Source organism: Cucurbita moschata, unplaced genomic scaffold (assembly GCF_002738365.1).
Source record: "Cucurbita moschata cultivar Rifu unplaced genomic scaffold, Cmos_1.0 Cmo_Scf00013, whole genome shotgun sequence".
Classification (NCBI taxonomy): Eukaryota; Viridiplantae; Streptophyta; class Magnoliopsida; order Cucurbitales; family Cucurbitaceae; genus Cucurbita; species Cucurbita moschata.
In genome coordinates, this window is record NW_019268529.1 from 2,119,210 (window position 1) to 2,144,931 (window position 25,722).

General features: G+C 36.4%; 2 protein-coding genes and 10 non-coding genes across 12 annotated transcripts; 2 read left to right on the forward strand and 10 right to left on the reverse strand.

The window, feature by feature from the left end:
• Window positions 1-6,950: 6,950 nt before the first annotated feature.
• On the forward strand, window positions 6,951-8,019 carry LOC111450966 (calmodulin-like protein 1). The gene is made up of 2 exons (XM_023091167.1): window positions 6,951-7,223; window positions 7,366-8,019. The coding sequence occupies exons 1-2, from the start codon at window positions 7,056-7,058 to the stop codon at window positions 7,783-7,785; spliced, it is 588 nt and encodes a 195-aa protein (XP_022946935.1). The 5' UTR covers window positions 6,951-7,055; the 3' UTR covers window positions 7,786-8,019.
• Window positions 8,020-14,793: 6,774 nt separating this feature from the next.
• LOC111451598 lies at window positions 14,794-16,149 on the reverse strand. The gene has a single exon (XM_023092070.1). It carries the CDS (start codon window positions 16,147-16,149, stop codon window positions 14,794-14,796), a length of 1,356 nt encoding a protein of 451 aa, XP_022947838.1.
• On the forward strand, window positions 15,620-15,725 carry LOC111451880. Its single transcript, XR_002712038.1, has one exon. It is a non-coding gene; the product is annotated as a Plant small nucleolar RNA R71 (small nucleolar RNA).
• A 3,665-nt stretch (window positions 16,150-19,814) lies between the features above and the next one.
• TRNAS-UGA lies at window positions 19,815-19,896 on the reverse strand. The gene has a single exon. It is a non-coding gene; the product is annotated as a tRNA-Ser (tRNA).
• Window positions 19,897-20,439: 543 nt separating this feature from the next.
• TRNAS-UGA lies at window positions 20,440-20,520 on the reverse strand. The gene has a single exon. It is a non-coding gene; the product is annotated as a tRNA-Ser (tRNA).
• A 543-nt stretch (window positions 20,521-21,063) lies between these two features.
• On the reverse strand, window positions 21,064-21,144 carry TRNAS-UGA. The gene has a single exon. It is a non-coding gene; the product is annotated as a tRNA-Ser (tRNA).
• Window positions 21,145-21,687: 543 nt separating this feature from the next.
• TRNAS-UGA lies at window positions 21,688-21,768 on the reverse strand. Its single transcript has one exon. It is a non-coding gene; the product is annotated as a tRNA-Ser (tRNA).
• A 543-nt stretch (window positions 21,769-22,311) lies between these two features.
• Window positions 22,312-22,393, reverse strand: TRNAS-UGA. The gene has a single exon. It is a non-coding gene; the product is annotated as a tRNA-Ser (tRNA).
• A 508-nt stretch (window positions 22,394-22,901) lies between these two features.
• TRNAS-UGA lies at window positions 22,902-22,983 on the reverse strand. The gene has a single exon. It is a non-coding gene; the product is annotated as a tRNA-Ser (tRNA).
• A 1,168-nt stretch (window positions 22,984-24,151) lies between these two features.
• TRNAS-UGA lies at window positions 24,152-24,233 on the reverse strand. The gene has a single exon. It is a non-coding gene; the product is annotated as a tRNA-Ser (tRNA).
• Window positions 24,234-24,776: 543 nt separating this feature from the next.
• TRNAS-UGA lies at window positions 24,777-24,857 on the reverse strand. Its single transcript has one exon. It is a non-coding gene; the product is annotated as a tRNA-Ser (tRNA).
• A 543-nt stretch (window positions 24,858-25,400) lies between these two features.
• Window positions 25,401-25,482, reverse strand: TRNAS-UGA. The gene has a single exon. It is a non-coding gene; the product is annotated as a tRNA-Ser (tRNA).
• Between the last annotated feature and the right edge of the window lie 240 nt (window positions 25,483-25,722).

Here is a 25,722-nt window from a genome sequence, read left to right on the forward strand (position 1 = left end):
TTTTTTTTTTTTTTTTTTTTGTTCTTTTTTTTGAATTAACAATTTAGATTTTTGTGTTCTATGAAATGTTTTTTAAGATTTGTAGCTAATTTTAAGTTGTTGAGTTGATTAATGTCATTCTCTCACAAAGTTTGGTCCTTTGCTCACTCCTGGTTGTTTTTTTTCCTCCCTTTTCTCTAGTTCACGAGTTCCCATTCGTTAATGAGAATAATTATGGGTTTATAAGTAAGGAATACACCTCCATTGTGACTAAGTTTTTGAAAAGTCTAAAATAAAATTATGAGAGGTTATGCTCAAACACCAAATTTGTGATATGAATAAAATAAAAAGAGGAACACCAAATTTAAAGCATACACCTAACCATTGGTTTCCAATTACAAGGCTGTAATGGGTTTGCTGCTCTGAACTCTGAAAATGGCTCTGACCACACCAACATATAAAACACAAGGACATTGCCACTTCATTTCTATCATCTTCGCATTTATTTCTTTATATTTATATTTATATATATTAACTTAATATTTGATTCCACACTATTCTTTTAAAGATTATTGGTGTTTGTTTTAAAATGTAGAATGATTGAAATACTAAAAAATTAAGTATTGCATTTAAAAGAAAAATAATTTAGAGGCTGTTTGAATCACAATTTGGAATGTGAGCTGATAGACAAGTACATAAAAACACGATAAAAGTTTTCTTTTAAAACAAGTACAGATTTAAATTTCAGAACATAAAATTATATACATACATTTACTTATGAATATATCAGTTCGAGTTAAATACACATTGGGGACCAAAGGATACGGGATACAAACATTGTACCATACAAAACAGACTCAAACTACCACAGAGAGATGGATGATGACTCGAGAGACACTTCACCGCATAGTATCATAACTATATTGTGAAAAGAGTATGTTGTGACCCTCTTATTAAGACAAGCAAAGTGACGATCTTCAAGAGGTACCCATCTGGCCATATGAGGGCTAATATAGAAGAATGCCATAATACAATCGAAGAGGACGCTACATCACAAAACACACTATATAACGTGTGCATTGAAGAGGAAACGAGATATAAGCAAGATATAGTCCACGAGTAGATATGAGTGTCAAAGATAGGTTTGTTGAAGGGTCGGGTAGGGACTCAGGCTTTAACCTCGAAAATCGATGTTCCAAATGAAATTTGGGTATGCGGTTCTGGAGTCAAGTTCGTCCATATAAAATATGAATGCTCGCCAAATTTGGTTTCAATCAGACACCTGATGGACGCTCCATGACACTACATGACCATTAACCAAAGTGACGTCTTCCGAGGAGTACTGAAAATGCTTCAAAATGTTCCTCATGGGGAGACATGGTGTCAACTCTCAACAACCACAGGCCTTGTGGCCTATGCTAACTACCTTGTGGTATATGCGTGTATCACAGTGAGGGCAAGTGTTATGAGACGAGTGTCTTGGGCGGTTTTTTTTTAATGAGTTTTTCAAGAACAGTATCAAGCGGTACAGGTGTGTTGATATTGCACCCTAACCCATGTGTCGGAGGTTTGATTATGCACCCACTATCCGGCACAGAGTTCGTAAATGACATGACATGGGCACAAGACAACCGATGTTTCAATAGAACTTGGGTGGATTGATGTTCTAGATGTCCCAATGTTATGAACGACACATGAGTTCGTCCTTGATGACACGACCGAGTGAGCAATGATGACCAACGACACCCCGTGACTTAGGATGACGTCAAGAAATATGAATCATGTTAATTGAGAACCAAAATGACATGATGGGATGCAATCTTACATTGAGAGACCTTGTCCCCGAGTAGAGGTAAGGTCAAGCTGAATGACTTGGTGATATGAACCACAACCAAGGAATTTACGTACCTCAAGGTCCAATTACAAGGACAAGAACCAAGAAGTTACAACAAGCTTTAGTCACTTACAGCCAAGTTATGGTGAGCTTGTGAAAGAAATTCTAGAAGACGTTGGAGACCTTCCCTACATGTTTCAATATTTGTTTCTCATTTAAGGAAATTTACATAATTTCAATATTTGTTTCTCATTTAAGCTAGTTTTTAATATGAGAGTTAATGTTATATTGTAAAAATACTAGAAGGACCTCTAACTTTGCAAAAAATCCAGCATTGTTGGCGTTTATCACGAGTTCTTTTTATTCTTGATCTTGATTATCAAGGAAATCTGTTCCAAAAATTTTCCTTGGGTTTATTCCATAACACTTGACCTAGTGTAGATGCAAGTTGATTATATCGCAGACAATTGAACATGCACATACACGCAAATGTATAGTTGAACATGCTTGGATTCTGCAGAAGTGATGTTCAGTTGGTGAAGACAAACCTCGCCTAAGGTCCGATGAAACCACAAAGTCGGACGAAAAAATGAGTATGGAGCTTGAGTTTCCCTCAAGGCTTTTCGTGAGCGTATCAAGATCACGACGTCACAAGGCTTAAAAAGTACGATCGTGAAAGTTGGTCTCAAAGCCACACTTTGTGTGTCTAGTCAGACAAGATTATTAGAGAAATGAACCCATGGGTCAAATGAAAGGCATCACAAGTGCATCAAGAGTAGTGTCAATATCGATAGGGTAGTTATGTTGTCAAGATCATAAATGAGTCATGGGTTGAAGTCAAGACTCCCCCAAGTTATTAGTTTTGTGTGTCGACACTTCAGTAGGCAGAGTTCTATAGTGAAGCACGATCAAGCTCATTTGCCAAGGGCTTGGGGTTTTGAATTGGGAAAACAGTTGAAACAAAAGGTGCACCAAGTAGGTGCCTTGTGGAGAATCATTTGCATGAGAGGAATAATGGCAATGGTTGTTAGCAAAGAAGCTGAGAGTCAGTTGAGACATGCGTCGACCAAGTGCTAGATTGTGTACAATGCAAGTCCTTATGGGAGAATGACATTCCTGCAAGAGGTAGTCACAATGAAGTGGGGGAGGGTTAGCAAGAATAGGTTGATATTCTAGTGAGACTGCTTTAAGAAGCGAGCACGAGTGAATTCCTTAAGTCATCCCCTCTTGTCTAAAGTGGATGACTTCAGAAGAGAACCAAGACCAGTATTAGCTCGAGAAGGGAGAATCAACTAGATGAATGCAACAAAAGAATGAGAACGAGAGAAACATCAATGCAGCGCTTGCCACATGAAGGAGGTCAATACAAAGAGTTAATTGAAGTGTAGTGCCAACAAATGAAGAGACTATGTCAAAAAGCTTTGACTTTACTTCAATAAAGGATGTGACTATGATGAAGAAATGTCGTGATTGGGCTTGCGATCCCCACCCCAAGGGGTGCACTAATTTGTGCGACTAAGAGAATATGCAGATTGAGGCCAATATGGCCATGGTTGGGGCGAGGTGCCCCCTGAAAGCCTAGAGTTTTCCGTTGAGTTCCTGGCCAAGCTGGATATAGGCATCGTAAGAGTCAGCCTTACCTACAACTATGACAATACTGAATTTTTATATCTACATTGCGAATCTTAGTGGCCGAGTCCTAGAGAGGCGAACAAAAAAAATAAGTTAGAAAGAAGGATAGCTTGTGGATAGTGTGCACAAGTTTTTCGTCTTCATTCTGAAGCACGTTTATTTTCTAGCAAGCTAGTTAAGAACTCGTCTAGCCTCCTCTTCCATAAGAGTTGGTACCAAAAAGAGGAATGTCGTGATTGGCTTGCAAGCCCCACCTTGCGAGGAGTACCATTATGTGTCACTCAGAGAGTATGCATATTAGCCAAGAGAAGTGCTAAAGTTAAGTTGGGGCAAGTTCACCTAAAAACTAACCAGAGAAGAGTCGGTAAGTGGTGCCTATGACAAAGAGGAGTTAGAAGCATCAACTCGAACTTTTTTCTCTGCTAACCAAGAGGCCATAGTAAGATAAGTATTATGACAAAAGAGAAGTCAAGTGCTTTGTTAATTTATACTTGTATGAAGCACGATCAACTTTAGCAAGTCAAGTTAGCAATAGTCAAAAGTTTAGATCATCATGGGGACGATGTCGAAGGGAGAATGTCACAATCCACCATGGGATTGTGCCCTGAGAAATTCATCGAGTACGATAACCAATTTAAGGGTAGCTACAGTTATGTCTGATTGGTAGCCCTTAAGTTAGATAATGACTTGTTTTATTTTATTTAAATTCACGTCATTTATATTTTGCCCTCTTATTTCATGACGTTATTGTTTTAAAGAATTTATTATGAATGTTAAGTCCATGGTACCTTTTACGAAATATTTTGAATGAATGTTTCCACACGTATTAGTCATGTCATGTATGTAGTAGCAACTTTATTTTTAATAGAAAAATAAGGTCGTTATACCGCACAACTCTTGAACGTTCTCTTACCTCAACAAGTAGTTAACAATCACCTAGAAAAGAAAACTAGAATGAAGTGAGAGTAAAAATACTCCGTAAGCAATTACTTGTAACTTCTCATCGCATCCTTATCGTAATAAGTTACCACGAGTTTTTCTCTAGACTTTAATAAGTTTGGACCTAAATTCTACAAGTATCTATGCATTTAGGAAGATCTCAAAGTTTCGAGCACTTCTCATGTCTGGTACAAACCCCTTGTAGCTTGGACATGTTCAAATTTTCGTACTCTTAGACTCGAGCAACTTGTGAGGTGGAGGCTAGCAAGCATGGATGGGTCTGGGCTACACTGAGTTCTGATGGCTTAGTAAACTTTCGAACAAGAGTTGCAATCACAATGAAAGTCGTTCATGGGTGTAAGTTTTTTGTGAATTTTAAAGTTGTCCAGTATTGTTTAAATTTTTATCCCAATTATAGGGTTATTGGTTTCATACATCTTCGTCATATGATGTTAACTTCTAATATATATTTTGTATCGATTGAACTGTATTCAAGTTGACATTTGATTGTGGTGTTATTGGTTTCATACATCGACGTCAACCAAGCGAGAGATGTAAATTTCTAATATATGTTTTGTGTAGATTGAACTGTATTTAAGTTGACATTTGATTCTTTACGTTGGGTCTCATTAGTTTTCAACTTTTCATGAATAAATTTCGGAGAGAAATTCGAACCATTCACATTTTAATCAATGATTTATATCTTAATCACTTAAGTTATATTCTAATTTGCAAAAGATTAAAAAAAAAAACATAATTATTCTGACATATTAAAAGTTAATGGCATATAGTTTTCATAACTTAACTATGTTTTGTACCGTAAACGATATCAAATTTCAACACAAATGAGTATAAAGCAATATAAAAGGCATCTTTTTAGATATGTTTTTGGTAATTAGTACTCGATATGAACACATGATATATATTCGACGATAGAGATGATGCTATTCAAATTGCATAGCATTAATGTCTGAAATCCAATTGGAACATAAAAAGATGAAATAAGAATGTATTCCCTCTCAATATATAGGCATCTCTTTCCTTACCTTTCTTTTTTTAGGTTTATTAAAATGTCAATCACCTTTCTTTATCCTAACTTTTTCATTTATAATATATGTTCTGATTCTCCAATTCCTATAATACTATAGTTTTCACCTTATATTCTCATTAATAATAACCACACACATAAATATGTTCAAATTTCATTGCCATAAAATTTAACAAAATTAAAATTAAAATTAAACTTAAATAAAGTAAGAGAATAAAAAAAAAAAATTTTTTAAATAAATTGAATATGCATAAATAAAATATATATTTTTCAAAAATAAAGTTAGAATATGTTTAGAAGTATAATAGTTAGCCAAATGAAATATGTTATATACGATATAAAATTGTTAGTGGTGGATAAACTTTTTAAGACAAAAAATACCCAAATCATTTCAAGATTATACATTAAAATTAATTTTATTACTTTAATAAATCACTGAAATACTTCTAGAAGATAATATATTTATTTTAAAATGGAAAACCGTAAATTAATGTGGTAGTCAAATATGTACGAAAAAATTTTAATTAATTAAAAAAAATAATTCCAATTTATAATTCTCCTTTAAAAAAATATTTACATATTTTTTATAACTTTTAATTTTTTTTAATAATATCCTTAAACAAAAAAATAAAAAAATAAAAAAAATGATTTTGATTTTAATGGAAATTGTTAATTACACTAATTCCTTTAAACTTTTATTTAAATTTTTTTTGAAAGTGTTCACAAATACTTTCAATTTTATTAAAAAGTTCAAAAATACTATTCCCATGGATATATGAATGGATATAAAATCGTTAGTTCTATAATACTATTTCCTAATACGTGGATGGATATGAAATCGTTAGTTCGACATTGTAAAGCTTTTAAATGTATCATTAATTTATATATTTTTTAATTTTTTTAAAAAATTTAAGGATACCGTTAAAATTAATAATATATTTTTTTTAGGAGTTTATATGTTTAAGATCTAATAATAAGTAATATTCTTTTTTTTTGTAATAGTATGACGTGTTAAACGAGAATAACTAAAAAACTAGAAGCTTTTGTACAAAGTAGCTTTACTTTAAGAAAAGCAACTTTAATTTTTATTTTATTATTTATTTAATAATTTATTTATATTAACTAGTGCGTGGTATATATATATATATTTTTTACTACTTTATAAAAGATGAATGCGAATTTATGCTCCAATTAAGTAACTAATATATATTAATTGTCAATAAGAGTATAATTTTTAAATTTTACGAAATTTTTAATTAGAATTTTTTTAATATTTTTTCCAATAAATTCTTGCATATCCAATTTTATTAAGTATAATGGATGATTCACCTATTCATTATTCATTATTGTATAAAAAATTAAAAATTTAATATTTTATTAGACAAAAAAAATTCAAATTTATGTTTAATATATTAGGAGTTTAGTAATAGAATGAAATTGGAAATTTAATATTATTTTTAGGAATAAATAAATATGATTAAAACATAAATTAATTTCTATTGGGTATAAATGGGATTGATGGTCACCTCCAAAAACTGGCTCCATTGAACTGAAAAGCCCTTTGAAAACATCGCCACTTACACTTTCCAGTTTCCAGTTTCCAGTTTCCATTCAAAATAGAAGATGAAAAACAAAGGAAGAAGCGTACTAAGCTTATTCACCAGCTGTTCTCCAAAGCGACAACTGAAACAAATTCCCTCATCCACCCAACCCAAACAGAGGTCCAAATCCATCTCCGACTCCTCAGCCTCCTCAAAGCATGTCCGTGTTAACTTGGAGGAGATCAAATGGGTAAGCTCCAAATTATGTTAGGAATAACGACTCTCCACAGTGATATGATATTGCCCACTTTGAGCATAAGCTCTTGTGACTTTGTTTTTTTGCTTCCCAAAAGGCCTCATAATAATGCAGATGTATTTCTTACTTGTAAAAGGTGTTCGACAAATTCGACACGAACAAAGACGGGAAGATCTCGTTTGAGGAGTACAAGGCTGCGCATGGAGCGATGTCGGGAAGCAAAGAGATCTCGGATGCGGAAGCGGCGAAGTCGTTCAAGCTTGTGGATGCGGATGGAGATGGATTTGTGGAGTTGAAGGAGTTCGTGGAGTTGTACACGATGAGCGGTGGGGAGGTGAAGATGGGGGACATACAAAGCGCTTTCAAAGTGTATGATTCTAATGGAGATGGCAAGATAAGCGCGGAGGAGGTGATGGAGATCATGAAGATATTGGGGGAGAGCACCACCCTGAAGGCCTGCCGCCAAATGGTGAAGGGTGTGGACAAGGATGGGGATGGCTTTATTGATATCGATGAGTTTTCGAGCCTCATGGGTTCGTATTCGTTTAAGCATTAGGAGTCATAAGGCTGAGGCTATGCTATGGTTCAATGTTGGACAACAGAATTTTAAGCTTCAAATACTTATTATTACTGTAGTGATTACCTTAATGTTATCATGGGTACCTTAGTGTTGGTTATGTGCCACTACTACAAGTAGTTATGAATAGTGTGGATGTGATGTCTATTGAATTTTCACTCTTGTTCTTTAAATATGTAGTTGGTAATATGTAATGAAAAAATGTATTATGAATATGAACATAATATAATTTTAACCACTAGAATTTTTAATGAATTTATATTTTTATAAATTTTTCAAAATTATATCTCTAATGTTATTGACATTTCATCGATATTCGAGCAAAGGTTCAAAAACTCGATAAAACTTTTCTTTTTAAAACATAAGCCATAGCGAGGGAAAACATAAAAAACACATATACAATAACATTACTTAAAATAATTCAGTTTATAAGACACATACTTTCGAAACATAAATACAGAAGAAGATAGCAAGACTAGAATAAACATACAATGTACTAACTACATGAAAATCAAAATGTGAACTCGAGTCTATTGATCTCCTATAGTTGCACAGTGTTGGAAAGCTCTTGTCATCGTCAATTATCATATGAAAAAGAGAGAGTAAAAAATGAATATAAAAGTACTCAGCTAAATACCATATCGAATCATAACTTATAGCCAAATACCATGTATCTTAATTCTAAGCTCATGAAAAATACCCATAAGATTAATAGCTCATCGAAGCTCTTAGTGGGTCTTGAATATAATAACCTATGGTTTTTTTTTCATGTTCGGACCCTACATGGGTCCTTAAGTGGTTCACCTAGGCTGACTCAAGTTTTCATGGTGCGAATCATTGCCCTCATCTCAGTGTATTATCTAATCACAAAGTTCCTCATAACACATCTACTCTTCAGAGTTTTATAAAAAACTAAGGGGGAATTAATTAGTCCTTTACTAATGCATTAGTCGTGATCCTATGTATCCTGGTTTGTGAAGTGGAACCTCATTCTGATTCAAGCTAATGACCTATGGCAGGAATTATGGATAATCTTTCGATAAAAACTGAATTTTTATCTACTAAAGATTAGTCGTCGACTCATAAATAAGTTCATAATGTCATGCCAAATTTTGGAAGGGAGCAACCCTTATGCTTCTAACTACTTAGTACATATAGGGTGTGACGCCCTCATGTGGGTAGGTTTACGACCTAAAGCCTTGTTGAGTGACCTGTGTTAGTTTACACACATGAGACACAAAATAGATCTAAACTCGAAGCTCTGCCCTATATGTATCATCTCCTAATTATCTTAGATACACATGTGGACCCCATCAATTGAGATAGGTTCACTATTAGAGTTAGCAAACTTTTCCTTATAGAAAAGTGACCTTGTCTACGGCAATACTAATCAGATGACTAAATCAAGGCATAATAAACACGAAACTAAACTCGGGTTTCCAAATGTGACGTATTTAGTTTGTCTTTTTAATAGGTAATCATGGTAGTTAACTCATTCTACCATATTCTAATCAATTGTAAAACAACCTCTACTACTAGCTTCGATTTCATAATACATGATTCAGATCACAACTCATCATTCATAAGGCAATCAATAATGCTTTGGAATATGATTCCTTTGGGATGCTCTCTTCTGATCAAGGTTTCAATTCTATGGTATGTTCTATTTCAGCTTCATCACATGTCATGTTCTTTTAGCTTCATTATCTTGCTTAACAAGTATTGTTGGCTTGTCTTTATTACTTGATTCTTCACCACTGCTATTGTAATTGTCTGTACAAGTTGTGCCCACAATTTATACGTTGTTTTTGTGACTGCATCAGTAATTAAATGAATGATTAAAGAATCGTCTATTTGATCAACTGGGAACTTCACGGTATTTAAGAACATTGAATGTGGCTTTTTGATCGTGGTGGTCACGTTCAACAAGGAAAAGTTCTATGAAATAAGTGGTGGTTGGAGAAGACGAGTCGGCTTTTGTCGAAGGAGGTTAGAGGGCAGGCATAATGGAACTGTAGGGAAATCAAGCAAGGATGACAAACCTACAGGTCGGTTTGAACATGTAAATCCGAGCTTAGGAGGCTGAGGAGACCGAGGCTCGAGTCGACGAAGAAGGAAACTATGCTCGAGATAGTTATAAGATAAGAAGAAAGAAAAAAAAAAAAAAACGGTTAAGGTCAACATAGGGACAAAATGGTCATTTTGCCCGGGTCTGAAAAGTTGAGTGAAAGAGAGAAAGAAGTTAGGGTTTTGGGAGAGAAGAAGAGCGAAGAAGTCGGCCGCCTCGAATATGCAATTGGAGATTGAATCCAAGGCAAGAAACTTCGAATCAAGACTCCTCTAGGTGCTGAAGGAAGAGTTTGTTGTCGTGGATTCGCCAATTTCGACAAGAAAATTCGAGAACGAACAAGGTAAGGTTCTGATCGCTTGTGGATGTATATAATAAAATGATGTAAAATTCACAAGAATAAGTGCAAGTATACACTATCACAAGTAGCAAGTAGTAAGTAAATTATCGATTCCACAGAGAACCTATCTTTTTGGTTAATTTTATTACTGGAAATTAAGTGGGTTTTTTTTGTAACATTCAAATGGGTGTGAGTGATTTTAACTACTTAAACAAAACTAAAACAGAGTGCCACTACTGTCGAATGACGAGAAAATCAATTATAATGAGGAAGGTTCGGCTAAGAGAAATTAAATAGATAAATTGTTGAGTTTTGTGGTAGATTTTAGTTCCTTTTAATAGATTCTCAAGCCCACCGAGGGTCATGAATGGTGATTATTTCCATAATCGTTGTAATTTCTATTAACAAGGCTTTAGGAGAAGAATTATTCTTAACCCTTCTATTACCTTCAAGCTCCTTGCTATGGAACTAGAGTCTTAAAGAGGATTTCATTGCTCCCTCTCTTCTCCCGAGTAAGAGAACAACTATGTATGTAAAGTACCTAATTAAACATACATGTAAATCATTAACAACAACTCTTTAATAAACTAAAATCATACCGTCAACATACTTAAACTATATAAAACTCTCTCACCTCCCCTATTAAGTTTAGCTCTCCATACAAACTGAATTAAACAAAGGAGTCTGCATCTTCAAAATTGATGGAATAAGGAAAGAGAATAAGGAAATAGAGAGTTATTCTGGTTTGTTGCCGTTCGTCAATGAAAGTTCCCTTCTCTTGAGCTCTCACGTCCACCTCTTTGCCTTAATCAATCCTTGTTGATCTCCTTTTCCTCCTGCTGTCAATAGCGGCTAGATTAGGGTTTTTTTCTTCTTCTCTGGCAAGGCTGCTGCTATGTAATTCAATTTTTCTCCACAAGGTGTGGCTCTCCTCCTCTTGTTGTTTCTTTTTCTTTTATATTGCTAGGGCTGAAAAGGAATAAGTTGTCCACTTCTTCATTGGGCCTTTAGGCCTGAAAAGAAATAAGTTGTCCACTTCTTCATTGTGCCTTTACGGCTGAAAAGGAATAAGTTGTCCACATAGGATGTTCCTCATTGGGTAATCAATGACCCACTTGTACGATGATGTGGATTTAAAATTTCCATGTCATCCACCATTTATTTCCAGATTTGCTACTCCCTCATGGTTCAACGTAAATGTCTGAAATTTTACCATATAACTCAATTAAATGTACAATGAAGATCGATTTATGCAAAATCATATTTTTTTCATGTTGGACCGGAATAAACGATTTCATGCTCACTAAGTACAATAAATGGAGTAAATAATGAGAAAATGGTGAATACGAGTGTCATATTAAATACAAAAGACTTGATATGACTACCTTTAAACACCCCCAAACTTAAGAGATTGATCACCCTTGAGCAATCATTCTCTCCACTCTCCCTTTTTTTTTCTCAGTAACAAAATGTTGGTAGAATATTCGTCAAAGGCATGATTTAGATCACATTCTTTATATTCCTTTCTCAAATTAGTTTTTCCCCACATTTCACCTTACACTTATCACCAAATCTTACAGGAAAAATAACACATTCCTCGCTTCCACCGTATTCCCCAAAACACTTCTAAAATGATTACCATTCCCTTTTACCTTTGCGTATGTGACTTGACTTCATAATTTATTTCATTAACTTTCTCTTTATCACGATAAATTTTTTCTCCCAAGAGTCCTTCAAGTCATCCCCCTATTCTCTGGGTGCCTCCACTTGTGGTGCAAATCACCTCAGTCTTCCAGGGATGACTATATAGGCTAACACTCATTCTCTCCTAGCTCGACTCTTTTGCTAGCATCCTGTAGTTTTCAGTGTGGCCACATTTGTGATGCAACTCACCTGAACAATAAGGATAACTTTCTCTCTATTTTTTTATTTACATCTCAATTACCTTCGATTCAGACACCTCCATTGGTGATGCAGATTGCTTGACAACGAGCAATTAAGATTTTTTTATTTATTTTTATTTAGAGTTCAAGCTTTAGGTTGAAGAGGAGTGATCTCGGGTATGGATTTTTTTTTTTTTTTTTTTTTTTTTTTTTTTTTTTTTTTTTTTTTTTNCCAAACTTAAACTAGCCATTGTCTTCAATGAGCATTAGTGTGAGTGTAGAATCATTCTTGAAAGTAAATTGAGGCGTAGAAGCTCTTAGTTATTGTTTGTGTTGGGAACATGGTTTAAAGGTTGAGTGAATTATGAGAATTCTTTCTGATTAAGGTGGATTATGATAGATTGGATCCTCACCTTAACTTTGATGAATACTCTTCAATGTGAACTTCAATTTCCTTAACCCTTTTTTCCTTTAGAAAAAACAAACCACTCACCTTACTGTTTTATTTATCTCATTTGACAATACATCCCTAGTTCTTGCACAAAACATCATGACTACATATGAAAAAATATGCATGATCTATTACCCTTCCTAAAACTTCATGCTTCTAGGTTGCATGCATGTGCATGATTCAAAATTATATGCAGTCAACACAACAAAAACGAGCACAACATAAGGATGCATGCTTCAAAATAAGATAATAAGATTGTAAATGGTGTGTTTAGAGAATTCCCTTATCTTTAGGCATCGTGAAGATTCTTTGTGGCTTCATTCTTTTAAAATTTTCTCTAGAAACTTGGAAATACTGCTGCTATAAATCTGCTATCAGTCCAGTTGTTGGTACTGTTATTATATGTCTACTGTTGCAAGTGAACTATGATGTCCAGCAGCCCCTTTCTTAACATTTCATGCTTACCCGAGAATGTATAAGGATTATTTTCTGTCCATTTCTCTTTTCCATACAAATTTCTTTCCTTGGGGGATTAGAAAATCTTTTAGAATATTCCTAAAAAAAATTTTCTTTGGTGGATGAGAAAGTGAACCACGTTAAAATGAAATAAAACCACAAGCAAATGAAAATGGACAAGACAACTATGTGGCAACGTGCACTACGAGAGAATAATATTTGTTATCAATCACATCCTAGCATGCACTAAGTGTAATTAGTCTCCTTTATATGTTGAAATTAGCATTCCTAATCACGTCTAAATCCCCCTAATTCATCTACAAAATTGGCTAACTTCCTTGGGGCATGCGAGTTATTCACGACAACAAGTAAAATAAAATTAAAAAAAAAACTATCATTCTAATGAAAGTGAAGATATCTATTTAAAAACAACTACATAGGTGCATAAATAAAAAGAAAAGAAAAACTAGCATAAATAAAAAGAAAAGAAAAACTAACTGGTTTACTTGGAGCTTCATATATTTGCTTGCAAATTGTGAATAGCTCCTCTTTTTTTTTTTTTTTTATCCATTGTCAAAGAAGTGATTACCCTTTGGAACTCTCCATCTTGAAGTGTGGGAATAATTTCGTGAAGTCTATCTTCCATATATCAAATAGTTCTTCTAAGATGTAGTTCAAGGGTGTGTCATCAATAGATAACTTCATTGATGAATTCATTCTTTCTTCTAATCCAGTGATCCAAAAATTCTTACCGTTTTCTCCACTTCTACTTGTTGTATGGTGCAATTATTCAGCTGCTGTTCTCTTTTTGTTGCTGTTTCCAACTTAGTTGCTGGATTCTCTGTCAATTTATAAATTGGTGAGCATTCCTCTACTACTACTAGATATTTCATGTTGTCATTCATATGAAATTCTATTTGTTGATCATTCATTTTCAACATTATTATTCCCTTGTGGACATCTATCAATGTTCTTCTAGTTTTCAAAAATGGTCTCCCCAAGATAATTGGCACATCATGATCCGCTTCATAATCCAAAATGATAAAATGAGCTGGAAATATGAACTTGTCCACTTGAATTAGGATATCTTCGATTTTTCCTTCTGGATGAGTGAAAGATCGATATGCTAGTTGAAGAGTGACGGTAGTTGGTCTAGCTTCACCAATACCTAACTTTTTGTAAATAGACAGCGGCATTAGATTAATGTTTGATCCCAAATCACATAATGCTCGACCTAGCTTCTTCCTTCCTATTGATATTGGAATTGTGAATGAACCGAGGTCTTTCTCCTTTAGTGGGATCTTGTTTTTCAATATTGCACTACACTCTTCATTCAATGGTACCACCTTGAATTCTTCAAAGTTTCTTCTATTGGTGAGCACATCCTTCAAGAATTTTACATAATTTGGCATTTGCTTCAAAGCTTCAACTAATGGTAGATTTATGTGAATTTTCTTAAATATGTCCATGAACTTCTCAAAGTGGGCTTCTTCCTTCTTTCTTTTTATTCTTTGTGGAAAAGGAGTGTTGGTGTGTATATTCTGCTTTTTTGTCCACTGCTGACTGATGTTTGCGTTTTAGCAGGCTTCACAATTTCTGCATAATTTCTGCTGTGTTCTTTCTGTACAGCAGCTTCTATATCATTTTTGTTGTGCCCTTTCTACACAACAGCTTCCTCCTTTCTCTGCTGTGTATCAACAGTTTCTTGAGAGCGACTATCACCGTGTTCTTTAATTTTTTCTCCTCTGCTAGGTATTTCTTTTCCACTTCTCAACTCTATTGCTTGACATTATTCCATTCCCTCTCTTTTTGGCATTTCGGTGTCTGTTGGCAGCTTACCAAGAGGTCTATTTCGTAACTCATTTGCTAATTGACCTACTTGAACTTCCAAATTTCGCAATGATACTTGTTGACTTTGTATCACAGCATCATTTCTAGCCATATATTCCTTTATTAGGCTCTCAAGCAATGTTCCCGATATGTGTTGAGCTTGGCTAGTTCCTTCCCCTTGGGTTGTGGCTTGTTGAGAATCATATGTCAATTGATTTTGTAATCCAAAACCCGGAGGGTAATTTGCTTTAGGTGGCATTTGTTGGTTGTATGAGCCTTGTCCCTTACATAAGAAGTTTGGATGGTTTCTCCACCCTGGATTATAAGTATTTGAGGAGGGATTAGTTTTTGGGTTGCCTTGACTAGCTTGATTCCCCACATAAAAAATTGAGGCCGGATTGCTTGGACATTGATCAAAAGTGTGTTTCTCTCCACAATATACACAAGATTCAGTTGCTGTCTGGATCATCACAGTAGCTGTATGGGCTGGTGCTTTGATCATTGAGCCTTGTCCAAACGCTAGATTTTGTAAAATATTAGTCATCGAAGCTAGTTGAGCGTTGATAGAGGACAAAGCATCAACTTCAAGTACTTCTCGGGTCTTCTTTCCTGGGTTGCTTCTCACATCGACCCATTGACAATTGTTAGATGCTATTCTTTCTAAAATCTCATATGCTTCATTGTATGTCTTTGACAAAATATCTCCATTGGCGGAAGCATCAACTACTTGTTTAGTAGCTGTATTTAATCCATTGTAGAAAGTCTCTATTTGTATACAATGAGGTAGTCCATGGTGAGGACACTTTCTAAGCGTCTCCTTAAATCTCTCCCAAGCTTCACTTAGTGTCTCATTTTCAAACTTTTGAAAAGCAACAATCTCATTTCTAAACCGTGCGCTTCTAGTGGGTGGGAAATACTTGAACAAGAATTTCTCTGCTAGACTATTCCAAGAATCAATTATTCCCAGTGCTAAGATATTCAACCATGATTTAGCACCATCCCTCAATGAATATGAGAAAAAGCTCAGTCTAATCACGTCTTTATCCACTCCTTGGAATCGAAATGAGTCACTAACTCCCAAAAATGACTTTAAGTGTAGGTGAGGATCTTTCGACGATAGTCCATGAAATTGCCCAATGGTTTGCAACATTTGAAACATCACGGGCTTTAGCTCAAACGTGGTTGCTTGCATTTCGGGTCTAATAATGCACGGATTTAGCTCTTCCACAGCTGGGTGTGCATATGCTCGGATTGCTCTTTCTCTATCATCTGCTACATGAATGGCATTAGCAGTGATTCTCTCTTGATTAGCCATCATCACTGGATTTTCAAACTAACGATTCAGTTGGGCCATTTGCTGTATATTCTGTTCTGCCATTTTCTGTTTCTCCCTCAACTTTCGTCTAAAGTATCTTCTATTTCAGGATCAAAAATAAATTTCAAACCCGTAGGTGGGTTCATGCACAGAATTCTGCAGCAGTAAGCTCAATTCTGCAGCAGTAAATTCCGCAGTAGAAAATTCAGCTTACTATGGTTTCTTTTTTGCTCCAACTCACGAAAATCTACAACAAGTAAAATAACCAAATTAGTTCCCCGGCAACGGCGCCAAAAACTTGATCGCTTGTGGATGTATATAATAAAATGATGTAAAATTCATAAGAATAAGTGCAAGTATACACTATCACAAGTAGCAAGTAGTAAGTAAATTATCGATTCCACATAGAACCTATCTTTTTGGTTAATTTTATTACTGGAAATTAAGTGAGTTTTTTTTTGTAACATTCAAATGGGTGTGGGTGATTTTAACTACTTAAACAAAACTAAAACAGAGTGCCACTGCTGTCGAATGACGAGAAAATCAATTATAATGAGGAAGGTTCGGCTAAGAGAAATTAAATAGATAAGTTGTTGAGTTTTGTGGTAGATTTTAGTTCCTTTTAATAGATTCTCAAGCCCACCGAGGGTCATGAATGGTGATTATTTCCATAATCGTTGTAATTTCTATTAACAAGGCTGTAAGAGGAATTATTCCTAACCCTCTATTACTCTTCAAGTCTCCTTGCTATGGAACTAGAGTCTTAAAAAGGATTTCATTGCTCCCTCTCTTCTTCCGAATAAGAGAACAACTATATATGTAAAGTAGCTAATTAAACATACATGTAAATCATTAACAACAACTCTTTAATAAACTAAAATCATACCGTCAACATACTTAAACTATATAAAACTCTCTCGCCTTCCCTATTAAGTTTAGCTCTCCATACAAACTGAATTAAACAAAGGAGTCCGCCTCTTCAAAATTGATGGAATAAGGAAAGAGAATAAGGAAATAGAGAGTTATCCCGGTTTGTTGCCGTTCGTCAATGGAAGTTCCCTTCTCTTGAGCTCTAACGTTCACTTCTTTGCCCTAATCAATCCTTGTTGGTCTCCTTTTCCTACTGCAGTCAACAGCAGCTGGATTAGAGTTTTCTTCTTCTTCTCTGGTTTCACGCAGAGGCTGTTGCTGTGTAATTTGATTTTTCTCCCCAAAGTGTGGTTCTCCTCCTCTTGGTCTTCCTTTTCCTTTTATATTTCCCATGAGTTCCCCTTTAGGGTTGAAAATGAATAAGTTGTCCACTCCTTCATTGGGCCTCTAGGGCTGGAAAGGAATAATTTGTCCACTTCTTCATTCGACCTTTAGGGCTGAAAATGAATAAGTTGTCCACATAGGATATTCTTCATTGGGTAATCAATGACCCACTTGGACTGCTGATGTGGATTTAAAATTTTCATGTCATCCCCCATTTATTTCCAAATTTGCTACTCCCTCATGGTTAAGCATAAATGTCTGAAATTTTACCATATAACTCAATTAAATGTACAATTAAGATCGATTTATGCAAAATCATATTTTTTTCATGTTGGATTGCAATAAACGATTTCATGCTCACTAAGTTGAATAAATGGGGTAAATAATGAGAAAATGGTGAATACGAGTGCCATATTAAATACAAAAAGACTTGATATGACTCTACTTTTAAAGAGTTATCAGGTTCTAAACTTCTCGTTTCAATTTTACCTAGATCTGAGGAGTTTCTTGAGTGATAGATATGTAGTTTTTGAGTTATGTAACTAAAAGAGGATTCACACAAGGTACTAACAACCTTCTATTGATAAAATAGGCTATTGTATTCACAGCATCAGTCTAGAATGTCTTTGGTAGTCCAAAATAAATTCTCATGCTTCTTGTCCACTTATTCAATGTTTTGTTCATTCTTTCTGCAACGCCATTTTGTCTTGCCTTACTAGGAACTGTCCTCATTAATCTAATTCTCTCAGCTACACAAAATGTTTTAAACTCTAACTTATAGTACTCTCTTACATTGTCAAGCCTCAAGCATTTGATCTTCAAGTCGATCTGATTTTCAACTTTAGCTTTCCACTTCTTGAAGTTGGCAAACACATATGACTTATGGTTCATGAAATAAATCCACACCTTCCTACTGAAATCATCGATGAAGGTGACGTAGAACTCTGTTCCGCCAAGGAATGGAACTGGAGATGGCCCCCAAACGTTTGTATGGACCATGTCCAACCACACTTCAATTCTCTGTCAGCCTTTGTGAAGCTAACTCGTTTCTATTTGCTCATAATGTAGTTCTCAAAATGACTCATATCAACAGATTTAAGACCTTCGAAAACTCCTTTCAGAGCCACCATATTCATTCCTTTGACGCTCATATGTCCAAGTCTATTGTGCCATAGACTTGAATTTGGAGCACTCTTAGTAGCAACATTCATGTTCATACACCTTGTAGTGGTGTATAAGGTTCCAGAATCTGTGTCACGTCCTACCACCATAACACCCTTCAAAATCTTCCACGAACTCTTCAACGCTGTTGTATAACCTGTGCTGTCCAACTGACCAACAAAGATTAGGTTCTTCTTGAGACTTGGAATATATCTGACATCCTTTAATGTCCACTTATTTCCTACCAGTTTTTTTATACAGACATCCTATTTTCTCTCAATCTTCAAAATTTATGGCTTTTGACTCTCTTATCCAAGTCACCTTTGATACTAACATTGTGACGAGTTATTTTTAAAAATTTAGGACATAAACTTGATAAGAGCATGTTTATTAGAATAAAATTTCTAAAATGAATTTCAAAGTTCATAAATTTATGCATTTATATGCTTAAAAACGTGTGCGATGTAGTTTTCTCTCAAAATTATATATGGGATTCTAAGACATTGATTTATATTGCAAACCAATTCGTTGGTGTGCACAAAATGGAACCGACCTATATGGCTTTTGACCCTCTAATCCAAGTCACCTTTGATACTAACATTTTGACGAATTATTTTTAAAAATTTAGGATATAAACTTCATAAGAGCATGTTTATTAGAATAAAATTTCTAAAATGTATTTCTAAATTCATAAATTTATGCATTTATATGCTTAAAAACGTGTGCGACGTAGTTTTCTCTCAAAATTATATATGGGATTCTAAGACATTGATTTAGATTGCAAACCAATTCGTTGGTGTGCACAAAATGGAACCGACCTGTATTGGTTTGTGGGGATAGTCTTCACTCTTAAGAAGAGAGAAGTAGGTGTCGGTAACGTGACCAAATCGCATGGGATGCAGGAGAAATGTTGGGGCCATCAGGTGGCGAATCTGGATTTCAAATCGTCGTTACTATGCAACAATCAAGTTAAAGGAGAGGTACATGAACGAACTGAGACTACCTTCCTTTTTGGTAGCTCAGTCATTGGAACTTCAAAGTTAAGCGCGCATTTCGTTTTTATGGTTGGGTGACCTCTTGGAAGTTTTCCTAGGATCACGTGAGTGAGGTCAAAACATACTTGAAGAACTTGTGTTGGTCTGTGGAGATAGTCTTCACCGAGGAGTAGGTAGCTTCTTATGGATTCTATTCCTAATTTATTCGACCTAGTTCATAAAAAAAAATTTACAATATGGTTTTGAGAAATGAATCGTCGAAAGCAGGGTTCAAACCTGCGCGGGCAAAGCCCAACAAATTTCAAGTCTGTCTCCTTAACCACTCGGACATATCAACCATTCCCTTGTTGGCATAAATTACGAATGCAAACTAAACACCCAACAAATTAATGATTTTACACCTAGGAAGCATGTTAGTGAGGACAAAACATGCTGGAACGACTTGTATTGATTTGTGGGGATAGTCTTCACTCTTAAGAAGAGAGAAGTAGGTGTCGGTAACGTGACCATGTCGCATGGGATGCAGGAGAAATGTTGGGGCAATCAGGTGCCGAATCTGGATTTCAAATCATCGTTACTATGCAACAATCGAGTTAAAGGAGGGGTACATGATCGAACTGAGACTACCTTCTTTTTTGGTAGCTCAGTCATTGGAACTTCAAAGTTAAGCGCGCATTTCGTTTTTATGGTTGGGTGACCTCTTGGAAGTTGATCTAGGATCCACGTAAGTGAGGACAAAACATACTTGAAGAACTCGTGTTGGTCTGTGGAGATAGTCTTCACTGAAGCGAGGGGTAGGTAGCTTCTTATGGATTCTATTCCTAATTTATTCGACCCAGTTCATAAAAAAAAATTTAAAATATGGTTTTGAGAAATGAATCGTGACAGCAGGGTTCGAACCTACGCGAGCAATACCCAACAGATTTCAAGTCTGTCTCCTTAACCACTCGGACATATCAACCATTCGCTTATTGGCATAAATTACGAATGCAAACTAAACACCCAACAAATTAATGATTTTACACCTAGGAAGCATGTTAGTGAGGACAAAACATGCTGGAACGACTTGTATTAATTTGTGGGGATAGTCTTCACTCTTAAGAAGAGAGAAGTAGGTGTCGGTAACGTGACCATGTCGCATGGTATGCAGGAGAAATGTTGGGGCCATCAGGTGCCGAATCTGGATTTCAAATCGTCGTTACTATGCAACAATCGAGTTAAAGGAGGGGTACATGATCGAACTGAGACTACCTTCCTTTTTGGTAGCTCAGTCATTGGAACTTCAAAGTTAAGCGCGCATTTCGTTTTTATGGTTGGGTGACCTCTTGGAAGTTGATCTAGGATCCACGTAAGTGAGGACAAAACATACTTGAAGAACTCGTGTTGGTCTGTGGAGATAGTCTTCACTGAAGCGAGGGGTAGGTAGCTTCTTATGGATTCTATTCCTAATTTATTCGACCCAATTCATAAAAAAAAATTTAAAATATGGTTTTGAGAAATGAATCGTGACAGCAGGGTTCGAACCTACGCGAGCAATACCCAACAGATTTCAAGTCTGTCTCCTTAACCACTCGGACATATCAACCATTCGCTTATTGGCATAAATTACGAATGCAAACTAAACACCCAACAAATTAATGATTTTACACCTAGGAAGCATGTTAGTGAGGACAAAACATGCTGGAACGACTTGTATTGATTTGTGGGGATAGTCTTCACTCTTAAGAAGAGAGAAGTAGGTGTCGGTAACGTGACCATGTCGCATGGGATGCAGGAGAAATGTTGGGGCAATCAGGTGCCGAATCTGGATTTCAAATCATCGTTACTATGCAACAATCGAGTTAAAGGAGGGGTACATGATCGAACTGAGACTACCTTCTTTTTTGGTAGCTCAGTCATTGGAACTTCAAAGTTAAGCGCGCATTTCGTTTTTATGGTTGGGTGACCTCTTGGAAGTTGATCTAGGATCCACGTAAGTGAGGACAAAACATACTTGAAGAACTCGTGTTGGTCTGTGGAGATAGTCTTCACTGAAGCGAGGGGTAGGTAGCTTCTTATGGATTCTATTCCTAATTTATTCGACCCAGTTCATAAAAAAAAATTTAAAATATGGTTTTGAGAAATGAATCGTGACAGCAGGGTTCGAACCTACGCGAGCAATACCCAACAGATTTCAAGTCTGTCTCCTTAACCACTCGGACATATCAACCATTCGCTTATTGGCATAAATTACGAATGCAAACTAAACACCCAACAAATTAATGATTTTACACCTAGGAAGCATGTTAGTGAGGACAAAACATGCTGGAACGACTTGTATTGATTTGTGGGGATAGTCTTCACTCTTAAGAAGAGAGAAGTAGGTGTCGGTAACGTGACCATGTCGCATGGGATGCAGGAGAAATGTTGGGGCAATCAGGTGCCGAATCTGGATTTCAAATCATCGTTACTATGCAACAATCGAGTTAAAGGAGGGGTACATGATCGAACTGAGACTACCTTCCTTTTTGGTAGCTCAGTCATTGGAACTTCAAAGTTAAGCGCGCATTTCGTTTTTATGGTTGGGTGACCTCTTGGAAGTTGATCTAGGATCCACGTAAGTGAGGACAAAACATACTTGAAGAACTCGTGTTGGTCTGTGGAGATAGTCTTCACTGAAGCGAGGGGTAGGTAGCTTCTTATGGATTCTATTCCTAATTTATTCGACCCAATTCGTAAAAAAAAAATTAAAATATGGTTTTGAGAAATGAATCGTCGACAGCAGGGTTCGAACCTGTGCGGGCAATGCCCAACAAATTTCAAGTCTGTCTCCTTAACCACTCGGACATATCAACCATTCACTTATTGGCATAAATTACGAATGCAAACTAAACACCCAACAAATTAATGATTTTACACCTAGGAAGCATGTTAGTGAGGACAAAACATGCTGGAACGACTTGTATTGATTTGTGGGGATAGTCTTCACTCTTAAGAAGAGAGAAGTAGGTGTCGGTAACGTGACCATGTCGCATGGTATGCAGGAGAAATGTTGGGGCCATCAGGTGCCGAATCTGGATTTCAAATCGTCGTTACTATGCAACAATCGAGTTAAATGAGGGGTACATGATCGAACATAGACTACCTTCCTTTTTGGTAGCTCAGTCATTGGAACTTCAAAGTTAAGCGCGCATTTCGTTTTTATGGTTGGGTGACCTCTTGGAAGTTTTCCTAGGATCCACGTGAGTGAGGACAAAACATACTTGAAGAACTCGTGTTGGTTTGTGGAGATAGTCTTCACTGAAAATTTATTCGACCCAGTTCATAAAAAAAAAATTTTAAATATGGTTTTGAGAAATGAATCATCGACCGCAGGGTTCGAACCTGCGCAGGCAAAGCCCAACAAATTTCAAGTCTGTCTCCTTAACCACTCGGACATATCGACCATTCGCTTGTTGGCATAAATTACGAATGTAAACTAAACACCCAACAAATTAATGCTTCTACACCTAGGAAGCATGTTAGTGAGGACAAAACATGCTGGAACGACTTGTATTGGTTTGTGGGGATAGTCTTCACTCTTAAGAAGAGAGAAGTAGGAGTCGGTAACGTGACCATGTCGCATGGGATGCAGGAGAAATGTTGGGGCCATCAGGTGCCGAATCATGATTTCAAATCGTCGTTACTATGAAACAATCGAGTTAAAGGAGGGGTACATGATCGAACTCAGACTACCTTCCTTTTTTGTAGCTCAGTCATTGGAACTTCAAAGTTAAGCGCGCATTTCGTTTTTATGGTTGGGTGACCTCTTGGAAGTTTATCTAGGATCCACGTGAGTGAGGACAAAACATACTTGAAGAACTCGTGTTGGTTTGTGGAGATAGTTTTCACTGAAGCGAGGGGTAGGTAGCTTCTTATGGATTCGATTCCTAATTTATTCGACCCAGTTCATAAAAAAAAATTTAAAATATGGTTTTGAGAAATGAATCATCGACAGCAGGGTTGAAACCTGCGCGGGCAATGCCCAATAGATTTCAAGTCTGTCTCCTTAACCACTCGGACATATCAACTATTCGCTTATTGGCATAAATTACGAATGCAAACTAAACACCCAACAAATTAATGATTTTACACCTAGGAAGCATGTTAGTGAGGACCAAACATGCTGGAACGACTTGTATTGATTTGTGGGGATAGTCTTCACTCTTAAGAAGAGAGAAGTAGGTGTCGGTAACGTGACCATGTCGCATGGTATGCAGGAGAAATGTTGGGGCCATCAGGTGCCGAATCATGATTTCAAATCGTCGTTACTATGCAACAATCGAGTTAAAGGAGGGGTACATGATCGAACTGAGACTACCTTCCTTTTTGGTAGCTCAGTCATTGGAACTTCAAAGTTAAGCGCGCATTTCGTTTTTATGGTTGGGTGACCTCTTGGAAGTTGATCTAGGATCCACGTAAGTGAGGACAAAACATACTTGAAGAACTCGTGTTGGTCTGTGGAGATAGTCTTCACTGAAGCGAGGGGTAGGTAGCTTCTTATGGATTCTATTCCTAATTTATTCGACCCAATTCGTAAAAAAAAAATTAAAATATGGTTTTGAGAAATGAATCGTCGACAGCAGGGTTCGAACCTGTGCGGGCAATGCCCAACAAATTTCAAGTCTGTCTCCTTAACCACTCGAACATATCAACCATTCACTTATTGGCATAAATTACGAATGCAAACTAAACACCCAACAAATTAATGATTTTACACCTAGGAAGCATGTTAGTGAGGACAAAACATGCTGGAACGACTTGTATTAATTTGTGGGGATAGTCTTCACTCTTAAGAAGAGAGAAGTAGGTGTCGGTAACGTGACCATGTCGCATGGTATGCAGGAGAAATGTTGGGGCCATCAGGTGCCGAATCATGATTTCAAATCGTCGTTATTATGCAACAATCGAGTTAAAGGAGGGGTACATGATCGAACTGAGACTACCTTCCTTTTTGGTAGCTCAGTCATTGGAACTTCAAAGTTAAGCGCGCATTTCGTTTTTATGGTTGGGTGACCTCTTGGAAGTTTATCTAGGATCCACGTAAGTGAGGACAAAACATACTTGAAGAACTCGTGTTGGTCTGTGGAGATAGTCTTCACTGAAGCGAGGGGTAGGTAGCTTCTTATGGATTCTATTCCTAATTTATTCGACCCAGTTCATAAAAAAAAATTTAAAATATGGTTTTGAGAAATGAATCGTGACAGCAGGGTTCGAACCTACGCGAGCAATACCCAACAGATTTCAAGTCTGTCTCCTTAACCACTCGGACATATCGACCATTCGCTTATTGGCATAAATTACGAATGCAAACTAAACACCCAACAAATTAATGATTTTACACCTAGGAAGCATGTTAGTGAGGACCAAACATGCTGGAACGACTTGTATTGATTTGTGGGGATAGTCTTCACTCTTAAGAAGAGAGAAGTAGGTGTCGGTAACGTGACCATGTCGCATGGTATGCAGGAGAAATGTTGGGGCCATCAGGTGCCGAATCATGATTTCAAATCGTCGTTACTATGCAACAATCGAGTTAAAGGAGGGGTACATGATCGAACTGAGACTACCTTCCTTTTTGGTAGCTCAGTCATTGGAACTTCAAAGTTAAGCGCGCATTTCGTTTTTATGGTTGGGTGACCTCTTGGAAGTTTTCCTAGGATCCACGTGAGTGAGGTCAAAACATACTTGAAGAACTCGTGTTGGTCTGTGGAGATAGTCTTCACTGAAGCGAGGAGTAGGTAGCTTCTTATGGATTCTATTCCTAATTTATTCGACCTAGTTCATAAAAAAAAAATTAAAATATGGTTTTGAGAAATGAATCGTCGACAGCAGGGTTCGGACCTGCGCAGGCAAAGCCCAACAGATTTCAAGTCTGTCTCCTTAACTACTCGGACATATCGACCATTCGCTTGTTGGCATAAATTACGAATACAAACTAAACACCCAACAAATTAATGATTTTACACCTAGGAAGCATGTTAGTGAGGACCAAACATGCTGGAACGACTTGTATTGGTTTGTGGGGATAGTCTTCACTCTTAAGAAGAGAGAAGTAGGTGTCGGTAACGTGACCATGTCGCATGGTATGCAGGAGAAATGTTGGGGCCATCAGGTGCCGAATCATGATTTCAAATCGTCGTTA